This window comes from Harpia harpyja, chromosome 19 (genome assembly GCF_026419915.1).
Source record: "Harpia harpyja isolate bHarHar1 chromosome 19, bHarHar1 primary haplotype, whole genome shotgun sequence".
Classification (NCBI taxonomy): domain Eukaryota; kingdom Metazoa; phylum Chordata; class Aves; order Accipitriformes; family Accipitridae; genus Harpia; species Harpia harpyja.
This window is the reverse complement of record NC_068958.1, coordinates 21,257,640-21,270,855: the sequence shown is the minus strand read 5'-3', so window position 1 is coordinate 21,270,855 and position 13,216 is coordinate 21,257,640. Positions and strand designations below refer to the sequence as shown.

General features: G+C 48.1%; 1 protein-coding gene across 28 annotated transcripts in view; it reads right to left on the bottom strand.

Moving 5' to 3' along the window:
- Positions 1 to 13,216, bottom strand: part of NFASC (neurofascin) — a 97,297-nt gene that overhangs the window by 27,228 nt on the left and 56,853 nt on the right. For 12 of the 28 annotated variants that reach the window (XR_008239296.1, XM_052814522.1, XM_052814521.1 and 9 more), the window contains 9 exons: positions 12,485 to 12,586; positions 12,174 to 12,371; positions 11,114 to 11,184; positions 10,262 to 10,484; positions 8,054 to 8,169; positions 6,580 to 6,784; positions 4,526 to 4,648; positions 3,710 to 3,883; positions 1,632 to 1,667 (listed from right to left, as the gene is read on the bottom strand). Coding sequence is in view for 27 of the 28 variants with exons in the window: in XM_052814522.1 (XP_052670482.1) it covers positions 1,632 to 1,667; positions 3,710 to 3,883; positions 4,526 to 4,648; positions 6,580 to 6,784; positions 8,054 to 8,169; positions 10,262 to 10,484; positions 11,114 to 11,184; positions 12,174 to 12,371; positions 12,485 to 12,586 (1,248 nt within the window). In the remaining variant the exon portion in view is untranslated. The remainder of the gene's footprint in view (positions 1 to 1,631; positions 1,668 to 3,709; positions 3,884 to 4,525; positions 4,649 to 6,579; positions 6,785 to 8,053; positions 8,170 to 10,261; positions 10,485 to 11,113; positions 11,185 to 12,173; positions 12,372 to 12,484; positions 12,587 to 13,216) is intronic. The other 16 variants (XM_052814528.1, XM_052814536.1, XM_052814540.1 and 13 more) reach the window with 6 other exon arrangements.

The window sequence follows — 13,216 nt, the reverse complement described above, 5'->3', positions numbered from 1 at the left end:
GATAAAGAGATCATGTTGTGTTTTCAGAGTTCAGCAATATCCACTGCAAGTAGAAAAGTACTTTAGAAAGTGAGCCTGATCCACAAAGAAAATCCAGATTCTTGTGGATAAGCTAAACCCTGGCTGAAGTATGAGCTATAGCAGCAGAACAGCCATCCTGGACTCAGAGGATAGAAATCCTTGAAGCCAAACAGTTACGTCTGTTTTCTGTTTACCACCACCCAAAGCAGACCAATCTGTTACCCCCCTTTTTGTTTCTTTTTTTTCTTTTTTTTTTTTTTTTTTGGAAGAGAAAAATAGAGTAAGAAAAAGATTGGCATCTATTCACAAAGGAAAAAAAAATGCAAAATAATATTGGGTAGAGAGACATCACTGCAACAAAATAAAAGGAGGAGAAACATCTATGAGGTAGGAAAGCAAAACCTACAGGTGCAGAGGGCAGGTCCTGCACTTGTATCACTTGGGAAGAGTCTTCCCTAAGAAGCTGTTCCTCCTTGGGGAGCCCCAGCAGCCCTGGGGCCACGTCCAGCCAAGGCAAAGCACGACCTCTTACAGAGCCCTTGGTGCAGGGCAAACAAGTGCTGTTGCTCCAGACCAAAAGCTTTTCTGCAGCATTCAGGGTGCGTTTTGGCTGGCTGCACTCCCTAGCGCTGCCGTTAGCCCCCTTCTGAGCTCGGTCACAGGGCTGTCCCTGCCGCTGAAATATGGGCTCAGAGGGGCAGGAGGGGAAAAAGTCATGTCTGCAGCTTTTGTAAGAGGTGGGCGTCCTTCTTTGGGCAACCAGAAGTTATGCTTATGCTTTGGACTTTGCAGGGTTGACACTGGGTGACTGAGGATTTGGGTTTCCTTGAAAGCAGGTAGAGATGCTGCCCCTGACCCGTTACAAGAAAAGGTTTCTCTCTGCTTCAACTGCTGTAGAAATTTGCAATCGAGGGCAAAGCCAGCAATAGCCTCGCATGCAGACATGCACAGCTGTGGCACAAACATTGTCCTTAACCCTTTCAATGGGCACCTGGAAACAAAAGGATTCTCCTGTGTACGAAAGCCCTGGCAGCCCTAAAAGAACCATGGGGAGGTGGGTGCCCATACTCTGCAACCCAGACCTGCCTGGCCAAGGGAGGCAGCTGCTCCAGCAGCAATAGTGCAGGCTCTTGGGTGTAAAAGTGTGGCTTAAATACCTGCTGGGCAAAGCGCAGGTGCAGGATGGGCACCACTGAGTCAGTCCTGGCTGGTAAATATTCTGTATTTTGCAGGGCAGGGACGTTGAGGCTTATAAAGGAAGAGGGCTTGTGCAGACCTAGAATTAAAAACCTCTTTAACAGGGCAACTTGACTTTCGGTTTTGCTTGTACAATCTGTGGCAGCTGCAGTGTTTGGTGGGTTTAGCTATCATTAGGCATCTGGGAGGCTGTTAAGCCCTGCTCAGAGATATTTTGATCTTTGTGGACCCCCCTGCAGAGCCTGCCCTTGTCCCTTCTGCCTGTGGGGCTTCGTTTTTACTTGCTGTCATTTCATATGCCCAATTTAGACTTCTGACACTTCACCTTCCCATTGAAAGGGTTAATGGAGTGCATGCTTAATTGCCAGCACATGCAAGCGAGAGTGGAGTGAGCCTTGCCCCATGCCTGTTACCTCCTCCAGCTGGTACGGTACCTGGGGTTGGCGTGGCTTCAGAGGGCAGCGCCAAGGATAGAGAGGGGAATACGAGGAGAGCATAGAAGAGAAAGGAAGAGAAAACAGAGGAATATATAAAACAACCAGAACACACCAACACGAGACTTGGGACCACTTGCACACAGTCACCAGAGACTTGAAAGAGAGGAAATAAATGCATTAGCTACAACCCGTCACCCTCCTGTGCATCAGAGCCACTTGCACAGGGCAGAGAGAGCAGGGACGGCCCCTTGGAGATGGAGGTTACCGGTTAAACACACACCAGCTCTGCAGCAGAGATGCCAGTGGTGTCGATTAAGCAAAGTGCTTAAGCAGGTGCTTATAGCTAATCCCAGCAAGAACCGGTTTTGACACTTTGAATTTCGCCTTTGCTTTTCTAGCGTAATTCTAACATCAGTGCTCGTCCTGCCTTGTGTGGGTTGGAGCCCTTGGCGCAGAACATCAGAGAGATGTATTTTATTTAAACTTCTCAGGTGAATGAGTCTGGCAAGCAGAAAACAACCTCTGAATGCATTAATGGGTTTAATTTTCTTAATCGGCTTTTTTTTTTTTTTTTAATTCCAAACTCATCTTTCGTGTAGCTTTACAGCCGGTACCTTCGTATCAAAGTGGGCATTTAGAGCTGCTAATTGTACTGATATGCCTGTCATTAACAGAGCTTGCCTGTGTCGTGTTGTACCTCAGGGTCTCGTGTTTTGAGGTCAAACTTTGCCATATTTCTGTAACATCAGTCTGTAAACTACTTCAATTTTTCTTGCTGCTTAATGGCCAACGCTTGGTCCTTTTGCTAAGGGACAAAGCTTGTCCCTTCGGCAGGGGCAGCCGGGGAGCACTGGGTGCCACCGCCCATCGGCATCCCCGACCCTGCGGAGAGGGAACCTTACCTTGTCACGCTGGCGTACGCTGGACCTGCTATTTCCCGATACAAATCAGTTAAGCAATATACAACAGCGGTTGGTTATGGCTATTATTTAGCTGCGCTCTGCTAACAGTTGTTCTTATCAATGTATAGAAACAAACCCAGTAAAGCAAATGTATATGAAACAACTAGAACTATGGACTGTCAGCACCAACAACTTCAATCCGATCCCTGTGCTCTAACAGTTTGTTCAGCAAAGCTCCTTTTTAAAGCAATGACATGCCCCCTCTTGTGTTTGCCAGGGTGTAACTTAGCTGATTTTTTTTCCCATAGCATATGCAGCCTCATCTCCCATCCTGTCGCATCAATTAGTGACACTGGAGCCCACCTAAGAGGTGTCAGGAAGCATTTCATTTCCACTGGGTCATCAGTAGGAATTACTTTTCCTACTCAGAGCCATTAGTTGGGGAGGGGGAGATGGAGGAAAGGAGACAAAAACCCCATTAAATCAGAGCACTAACCAAATCATGGGTCTTTTAGCAAATGCTAAAGAAAGGAAGGAGCCAGCTTTTGTCTCCCCGAGTTCCCTGAGGGCTCCTGAACTTTCACTTAGTTTGATGAATGTCTCACAATGGGCATTTTATCTTATTATGAATCTGGGAGTTGGTGCTTTGCTTTGGAGGGTCAGATCAGCTGCTGATTATGGGGTGACAGGGAGGTGGCACCGTAGCCCCTGGCTGGGGTTCACTGCCTGGAGGATGCAGCTGCTGCACCCTCTTCGAGCCATGTAAAAATCACCCACATCTGCCCCTTACTTAGCTCATACAGAGACTGCAGAGGGGCAGATTAGAGCTTCACCTTTTGCAAGAGGAGAGCAAGATGCTCTCCTGCTCCAGGGCATGTGAGGAACTCTTAATTTCTTGGGGGGTAGCAAGATGGTTCCCTGGAGCACAGGACAGTCCCCCCAGTCACCTCTGTAGCATTTCTGCTGCAGTATTCGGTCCTGGCCAGTATTCTATCCACCTTTGCAGCAGAAGGTAGCTGTGCACCAGTTACTATCTTGTACTGGCTGCTCTGTGGATCACCTGATTCTCTGACCTGCAGGTTTTGGCTCATACGTGTACCATCACCCCCCTAACCCCTCAGCAAAGCCAGGAGGTGTTGCTGCTGCACATACCTTCGTTCAGCAAGGCAGGCGATTCCTCCACTATGGTTTCTCCTTCTCCCACCTGGGTCCGTGCTCTCAGGAAGAAGCGATAGCGCGAGATGGGGTCTGTCCTCTGCAGGGTGAACCTTGTCTGATTGGGAGAGAAGTTCTCTACCAGGGTTCGGCCCGTTTTGGATCCATTAACTGGGGAGGAAAGGCAGGTCGTGGTGGCTTCAGCCTTGTTTCAGAAATACCCTGTGCTAGCTACCTCATCGCCTCGCCCCCAGGACCGACCTGCGGTTGGTATGGGGCCACATGTGCTCAGAGCTATAGCTGCTGTTAAATACACTTCGTCTGGGGCAGTCGGTGACCTACCGGCTGGGGGACCAGCTAGTGGGGACATTCAGGGTTGTGTAGGAGGTCGAGGAAAGGCACAGCACAAGTGCCAGGGTCTCAGAGAAGGCTGTACTGCCCCAGGCATCGTGCAGGGCTCTGCAAGAGTGTGCTGCACTCCGGGCAGCATCTCTTACACAGCTGGGAGCTGGTGCTTGAGTGAGCACGTAAACTACTCAGACTGCGCTTAAAGGTCTTTCTAAATCAGAGATCAAACTTATTTCCCTTCAGTGGTCGAGTCTGGAGAACTGCTGAGGAGCTGCCACCCTCCCTGGTTAGCTGCAGCTGCCCAGCACTGCTCCAGGACTCCTCTCCAACACCAGTGTGTCTCATTCTGTGATGAAAGCCTCCAGTTCCTTATGAAGAGCTTTCTGTGCTAGGTGAGGAGGTAATTAGCAGCAAGGAAAATATTTAATGACTTAATTATTATCACTAAGAAGATGTGGAACGTACAGGCTTGATATCTAAGGTTGTATCCTGTGAGGATTCCATTGGGATGCTCTGGGTGATCCCATTCCAGATTGATGCTTTCCAGATTTGGCTGTCGGATTCTTAAATACCTGGGGGAGCTGGGCACTTGGGAGGAGGATGGGACCAGGAAGGAGAGGAAAAGAAGAAAAAACATACGAGATAACATACCTTACAATACTGTATACATTGCAAGCTGACTGATACACTCAAGACACTCAAATACACACACACACACACACACACACACACAAAAGGTCAGAAACCGATTGAACAAGAACCTGTGCCAGAAACCATGCACCAGCCCAGGGTTTTCAGCAGCGTGTGTGCAGGGAGCAGAAAGCAGAGCAGCTCTGCATGCCACCCCAGCCCCAGCAGCACCGTGCCTGTGCTGCGCTGCGCTCGCTGGGTACCACTGCCCTCCAGCGCATAGCTCGGTGAGACACCCGCAAAAGATGCTACAGCCATGAAGCGGAGCTGTGACACAGTTCAAGTCTCGCTTCTGTATGTTGTACACACACTTTACTGGTCTTGTTTACAGCCCCCACCCAGCCCAACATTTACATCTCATCTATTCAGCTGCTGGAACAGTAAAAAATAGTACAGCAGCTTCTCTGATTGCAAAGCATCCTTGTATTATTAAAGTCTAGAGATCTGTAACAGGGAGCTGGTGCACGTATACAGCGGTCCTTACCCTGAGGAACTGCTGCTTTTATGACTGCTTATTCAAAGCTAGTAAAGGAAGGAAAGCATTATACATTCTTGAATTAAACTATTCTCCTGGTTTACTCATAATTGCAGTGTCTTGACTGGGGAAAGAACTTGGCTCTCTGATCTGAGAGATCAGAGATTTTTTTTTTTTTTTTTAACAGAAGTTTTGCAGAATATCATTCAGTCTCCTAAACATCAATGTATAGCCAATAAAATAGTTTAGTAGTATAGGAAAAAAAATCAACAGTTTCCCTATGACAAGAGTGTAATCCACTATAATTGTTTCAATCAATGCCATGCATGTATGCATATAGCTACCCCAAATGCTCTGTGCCTCTAGCACACAGGTAAGCAGTTCAATCAAAATGCACCTGATTGCAGAACCACCCTGCTGGAACAGAGTCCCTTCTTTTTAAGCAAGCTTAATTATGGCTGATCAATTGAAAATCCTTAGAAAATGGTGACAGCGTCCAAGAAAATGTTAAGGAAGAAAGAGACGGGACTGAGAGATGCTGTTCTTGTGCAGCAGGAGTAGGATGAAGAGAAAGAGGAAGACCCCATAGTATTTTGTGTTGAGACAGGATTTGCTTCCAGCCTCTACTGTTTTCTCCTCTTGCATTTTTGTAACATACTGTGCCAAAACCATCTGTGCCATAGGAAGATTCATTGCTAGCCACTGAAAGTGCAGCTCCAACGAAAAGTTATTGGCATATCTATAAATAGCTTCTGTGACAGCAAGAAAATTAAAATCTCAAGTTCATCCTTGACACAAGCTCTTTAAACAGAAGAATGAGGTGCTCTTGCCTTAAAAGCCTAATAGGGGTATCAGTGACGTCCTTTCAGAACAAAAGTACTTAGGTCTTACAGAGATTTTACTGCCTTTTACTGAGCAAGATGAATATATTCAGTGCCATTTCACCGACCCGCAGCACAGGGAGGGGCGGTGAGATTTGCAGGTCAGGCAGCAAATCAAGGGCACGGTGCTGTGCCTCTGAAGAGGCTTTGCAAACATTTCTCTTGTCCAGCCTAAGAGCTACTTGCTGATGTGTTCAAAGTACCTAAAGGGGATTTTTAGATTGACGAGATAGTGCCAGTAGTTAGCTCTAGGTGTAGCTGCAGAGATGTCACCTGCCCCGCTGTGACGAAGGCATACAGCAGTGCCGTGTGACAGCGATGCTGCCCAGAAGATGCTGCCCAGGCTCAGCTAAAAATGGTCCCTAGCGCATCTCCCCAGCAGCATCGTGGCTCTGCGGAGCTGAACCACCCAAACCTCTCCCAGCAGGCGCCTGCGTGGGACGGGTGGGGGCACAACCCCCCCGGGAACGTACCTCCTTCTGGTGTGGGGAACTCCTTAACTTCACTGCGTGGCCCATCTCCTCTCCCGTTGGTTACAACCATCTCAAGCTTGTAGTTGCTGTAAGGAAACAGCCGGGACACTATGCCCCGGTTTCGGTCTCCAGGAAAACTCACATACTGCCGTTTTTTGGAGACCCACAGGTTCTTCAGCAAACTACTGTCTCTCCAGAAATAGGCCTTCAAGAAACATGCATGGCAAGTGAAGCTTTTCCCATTTAAGTGCAATTGTTTTTCCATTAACAAAGCATAGCAAAAGGTTGCCTTTCCAAAGAGCAGCTTTCAGCTGCAGAAGCCTTTTAGAGCAATTAACGAAGCTCCATGTCCCCCCAGCGAGGCAGGTCAGTGGTGTTACCCGAGGAAGAGGCTGAGCATGGGGTTAAGTGCTTACCAAAGGCCACAGAGCAAAACCACTAAGTTCAGACTACAAAGAGCTGTTTCTGGCTCCTAAGGGCTAGGCATCAAGTGACTCTGCCTTTCTACCCAGAGTAGTACCGTAGCGGTGTACAAGGAAAGGTGGGACATGTCCAGGCACAAAGGAAAGTCTGACCTTGGAAAGTCTCCCATTCAAAGCCCTGACTGTAAATCTTATTTCAGGCAGAAATAAGATTCATTCAAAAAATAGACCAGAATGACAGAGCAGAGGCAGAAAAAAATGCAAGCAGTACCCAGGAAGCTTGCTTTATGCCCAGCAGATTATTGGATTTGAAACGCTCTAACTGTTTGCAGGACACATGCTTTTGGTAACGTCTTAAACTCTGATAGAGGGGGCTCCGTCCAGGCTTTTGCTTGTTTTGAACAGGGTCTGTCCTCTGGACATAAACACTAGTATTTTACCTTAGCAGTAAATATTCCACGTTAAAAGAAAAAAACTCCCAAACACAACAGAATCCATGCTGTCTTTAGTTGCCAGTTAGTATGAACCGCTGGGTTTAGGCTTTGCAGGGGTTGGTGTTCATTAAAAGACGATGTAGGTACTTTGGGGATGACACAAAAACTAGCCTGTTTGTACCTATCTGAGGTCATTCCCCCCAGAGCCAGCCAGCCAGCCCGTGGTTCTGGGCAGCTCTAGAGCCAGGAGACACCTTGCTCTATGGGTAGGACCACCCCGAGTCCCTCTCTGGGTACACAAGGGCAGCCCCGCTTGCTCTGAGCACCCCAGATCCTGTGGGCAGGCACTGGGAAGGGCCAGCCCAGCACCGAGCCCTGGGGGAGCAACGGGAGATGTCCCCAGCCCCGTCCAGGCACTACGAAGAGCAAACCAAGGCCCTTCATTTCTGGTTCTGCTCCCTTTTCTGGTCATCTGCACCCAACCATGGCAAAAGGGTTGTGATGGCCGGAGGAGAGTTTTCTGTCATCCCCATCGCAGGCAGCTCCATCGCTGGGGCCACCTCGGCTTGTAAGAAGGTTAGCTGTATTAATAGTCAGTGCCGAAAAGGTTTTGCTCACTCTGTACTCCTTGAGCTGTCCCTGGATGGTGTCCAGGTGCACTCGGGTCCAGGTCAGAGCAACGGCAGTGCTGTTTAAAACTCTTATCCTAACATCCGTAGGCGCAGCCTTGGGATCTGAGTGTTCAGGGATAAAGCAGAGTGGACGTTAGGTACCCAGCGGTACCCTGGAGGACAGACAGACAGACGGACGCCCCTCTGTCCCCCTTGCCCTTGCCATGGTTTTCCCATCACAGCATCGCTGGGCTGTGGCAAACCGGGCAAGCAGTGGCCCCGTGCCGGCTCTGCCATCTGCTGGCACCCCGGCCAGCCTGCCTGCCGATTTCCTGGGGATAATCAGCTCCTTTTCTCCTTCCTTAAATTCAATTTCTGAGGATTTCCAAACTTGATAAAATAAACCAGCAGCAACAGGCCAACTCCCAGCTTCCTGGCTGCCCTCGTTTGGGGTGAGCAGACCCTACCACCCTGCAAATATACAGAATAGCATCACTTACCTCCGTCCCCCTCACTTTCTCCCTGACATGTGCATGCTTTAAAAGCTGACTACTGTTTTTTCAGCAGTGCTTCCACAGGAAGGGGAGGAAAAAAACCCCATATTTCACTCAGCCAGCCATCATGAGAATATTGACGATCCAGTTAATAGCAGGGCTTCCTACACACTGCTGCAAGAGATCACATTAGCAAGGAAGGGGTCTGGCTCACCTCCCTCTCCCGGTGAAGGGCACTGGCAAATCCAGCCCCCTCCTGCTGCAACTGGCTGGCTGCTGTTAGACCCAGGAGTTACAAAAACTACCTCTTATTTCCACATCCATTAACCTGAATTTGGCCAGAGCCTGCTGTTGATCCAGTTGGGGTCTTTTACCTCCTTTTTACAGGTCACCTGCTTGTATGTAGAAATCTGCAGTTCTTTGTGAAGCAATTCAGACATGACAGGGCAGGGACTAGTTTGGTTGGTTGGTTTTGTTTGTTGTTTTTGTTTTTTTTTTTAACTTGGCCCACCCCTTGGGATACAGGCAGGAACACATTTCTGTTTGGGGTGTGATACAGAAGCTTTGGTCTCCCTGGTTTACCTCCATGTAAAGCACACATGTGCAGGCCCAGTCACATCCCCCCAAAACTCAAAATTATTGCACAAGTTTTCAACTGAAACTAGAAAAAAACCACCCTGGTAGTGCACAGACAGGTAATGCAGATGCTGGTGCAGTCAGGTGCTTGTGGAGCTTTTCCAGTAACAGCCTCTCAGCTAGGTCCAGCTTTGCTTCCAGAGCTCAGCTCTTAGCCTGACTCCCGCTGTTTCTGCCCATTCTCCTTCCCATTGCCCTGTCTCCTCCGGGAGAAGATGCCCAGTCAGAGGACGTGTCCTGCATGCTATCTCAGCACCAAGATTGCAGATGCTTGAAATTGCCGTGCCCTGTTTGTGTCCCCTTGAGTTCAAGCCTAGAGTCAGGGATGGTTAGCTGGCTTATCTACCTTACTTCTTTCTTGGTAATCCTAAAGTCATACAGCCAGGGACCCCCACTGATGCTGCAATGCAAGGAACTAATATATATTTCTTTAAAAATAAAGCTGTTGGCAGCAAACCGCATTATCCTAACAGGATAAGGATAATCATAGTTCAGTGTTGGATGCTACAGGTGCAGAAGGTGATACCAGTAGCCCAGAAAGAAGGTGAAAAGAGAGTTAAAGAAGCTGGCTGCTGTTCTGCATGACCAGGTGCAGAGTTTTAAAGAAAGATAAGCTGAGCCAATGGTGTGTTGCAAACAGGAGCCCAAGCTGGGGCTTAGCTGGGGCCTTATCAGAGAGGCACAAGAATCCAGTCCAGGATGAACCAAGGCCCTTTTGGCCATTTGTAGCACTTCTCATCTGAGATGAACTCGGTGCTCTACAGATGTCAGGGGCAAAAAATTTAATGCGATTTATTGGAATACAGCCAGAGCTTGTCTTAAGTGAAATCTTACTGTCTTCCACACTGAAAGTGTTATCTGGGTATTACAGAGAGCAAGGGAGAGGCTAAGTGACTTGGGTCATGCAGGCAGAGCCCAGGACAGAACCTAATGGCCAAGCCTTTTTCTTCCAATGCCTGGAACTGGATTTTTGAGCCAAATCAAGCAGTGCTATGAACATGTCCTGGGCACAGGTGCCAACCCACTGACCTTGGGTGGGATCCTGCCCTGAAACACTTACGATTTCTGGCTGAGAAAGTACTCACAATCTTCCCCTGAATAGCCGATGACGGTGTCGGGCTCTGGTGCTCTACCAAAGTCGTTCTCTGCCTGCACTTTGATCTCGTAGGGTACGTAGATGGGTGTGTTCCAGACGACATGCCTTGGTGTCTTCACTGTCTCATTGTACCAGCTCCCTCGGGGGTCCCTTCGCCTCCATCTCACGATGTACCTGAGGTTGGGCCCATAAGCTTGAGTTGCATTCAGAGGCTTAATGGACCAAAACAGAAAAAGAAAGTGAGAAGGAGAAAGAGCAACTGTATTGCTCTGCCATGGAGCTCCAAAAAGCTCTGTTCAGCAGCTGGTTCTTATTTCATGCTCCATCAGCAAATCTCAAAGGAGGTCAATACTTTTGTTCCCAGAGAGAGACATATGTAGTCCTTGCCCTCCAGACCCAAGGCAGGACCAAGAACCATATCCTTATATTCCTGTCCATACTCCCACTGCAATTTCTAGCCTCCTTACAGATGCTGGCTTATTTATGGATGACACCTGCTGGTCCACAATGAAAAGCAAGAGCTGGTCTGTAAACCCTATAATACTGCTTGAGGAATCAGGCTCTGAGCATCCTCCCTAACCTGTATCTGTGATCCAGAATCTCTTCTTTGGCTTACATAGTTGCAAATTACTGTTTTCATCGGAAACCGTCTTCTGGGCACTAACAGCAGCCTCTCTTGTAGATGCATTTTCTGCTTTTTATTTCCTTTACAATTGTTAATGTCATGGTATTCTGTGTGGTACATCACACATGCTAGAGATGCTGAGTTCTCTGTATCTTAACATCTGTGACCGTAATGGTAAGACCGTGGGTGGCTGTCAAGCATCAAAGAAGTACTCACCGTCCAGGTTATCTCCATGTTGTTTTTTTGCGTCCCTGCACCTTGAACTCCTGTTGGGTTGATTTCAGGACCTGAAATTCACATCGAAAAAAAAAAAATAATGCAGTGTATAATGTTGAAAAATGACCATTTGAGTGGATAAAAACCCTTTACTGTGCAAGTCAAAAGTACTTCCAAGGCAGAAGTTAATGGCCTGATTTTTCCAGAAGTTCCCATTCAGGTTAATGGAACATGACACTCTCAGCACTCTTGAAAACCAGGCCATTTATTTAGGAGCCTCTTTTTTTTTTTTTTTCCAAAATGTCCTAAATCTTTGAAAGACAGCCATTGTGAAGCAACCCCAGGAACCGAGTCTGACACTTTGGAAATCTGAAACAAGAAGAGTAATGTCAAAAGCCAACACTAGATGCCAGTAGATATTGCAGAAGTATCTCTGCAACGGTTAATTTAAGAAATGCAGCAAAACTACTAAGCTTCTTGTGAACGCCTCATATTAATTTTCCTAAGTATTCTACAATGTACAAAGCGCTGGGCACACAAACTGAAGACCCGAGTCTTGGTCGTGGGCTGGAGCACACTTTACTCCTGCATCTATCTGGGCTCCTGGCCAGCTCTAGCAGTGGACAATGAATTAGCAATTTTGGAACAAAATGCCGTTTGCTTGTGGCCAGTTTACACTTGAGTCTAATTTTCCAAGAGACTTCTGAGCTTCCTGTTGTCAGAAAGGATGGAAGACTTTGTTTAGAAAGTTTCTCTGTAAGGTGAAACTGGGCTTTCCTTCAATAGATTCTGCTGGAGCGACCTTTGCATAAATCTTTCCCCTTTGAGTTTTGCTGCTCTGCAGAATATTGGGCATGGGCATAAGGATGTGATATATAAAATTACACCCCGGCACATGATTGCATGGACAAGCTCATTCCCTCACCTGTGTAAATCTGTTTCTGTTACAGGAGCTGTGATCATACACCACAAGAGGAGAGTCTACACGGAGAGTGGTGGCCAGATGCTAAGAACAACGTCAAGTCACCGCGGCAAGAGGGACCGGGCGGACGGTACTCACGTGCCCCGTTGGTCTGGTATCGTTCGGAGGGCACGCTGGGCAGGCTGCTGCCCACATCGTTCACCGCAATCACCCGAAACTGGTAGTTGACGTAAGGAGAGAGGCTCAGCACGGCCGAGTTGACGCTCCCGGGGTATCTGGAGTGGTTATGCCACATGCCAGGTTGGAACCGGTCCTCCTCAAACTGGACGATGTAGTCTGGGGGCGAGGATGGAGAGGCGAGTTTAAGGGTTCAGCTCACAAGAAAAGTTTTCCCTCCGCTGTGTGGGAGAAGGAGGGAGGGATATGGGCCAGAGGGTCCCGCGGCTGACCTGTGATGGGACTGTTATTGTCATCGCCAGGAATCCACGTCAGCCGCACGCTCCTCTCGGCCAGGTCTGTCAGCTCCAAGTCACGGGGCCGGTCGGGTCGTTCTGTTGGCCGAGTAACGAGACAAATTAGGCTGGGATTGTCCCAGGAGCTGGGAGTCCCAGTTCCCGTTGCTTCTCCCAGGAGGGGAAGCCCTGGCTGTCTTAGCCCAGACCCGTGGGAGGACACGTGCTCTGTGGCACAATTCACATCCTGCAGCTCTTGGTGGACCAGAGCAATTTTTCAAATACAAATGTGCTCATGTACTAATTGTGCCTTGCCTTGAAACCCTACCTGCTCCCTGTACAACTGATGTTATCTGGTGGTGGAAGCACGATATAGTGGTTTAGCAGGGGGATGTATGGTCTTACAACAAACTACATGCAGCTGTCCAAAACATAATTGCAAACAAATAGAATAGAAAGCACACAAAGCCTCAATGAAAATACATACTTGTTAGAAATGCTCTGGGCACAATTCTGGTTTCTTTATCTGGTCACAACCCACATGATCGCACAGAACCATTTCATGCAACAAGAGTAACAGTAATAACTTCTTTCCAGGTAAAGGTCAAGGGATTCAATGTGATTTTTTTTTTTTCCTCCCATCAGGGCTCACCATTTCCAGGTATGGGTAAAGTGATTCTTGCACTCAGGAATTGGCACTGTGGGACACGAAATGATGTGGCACAGGAC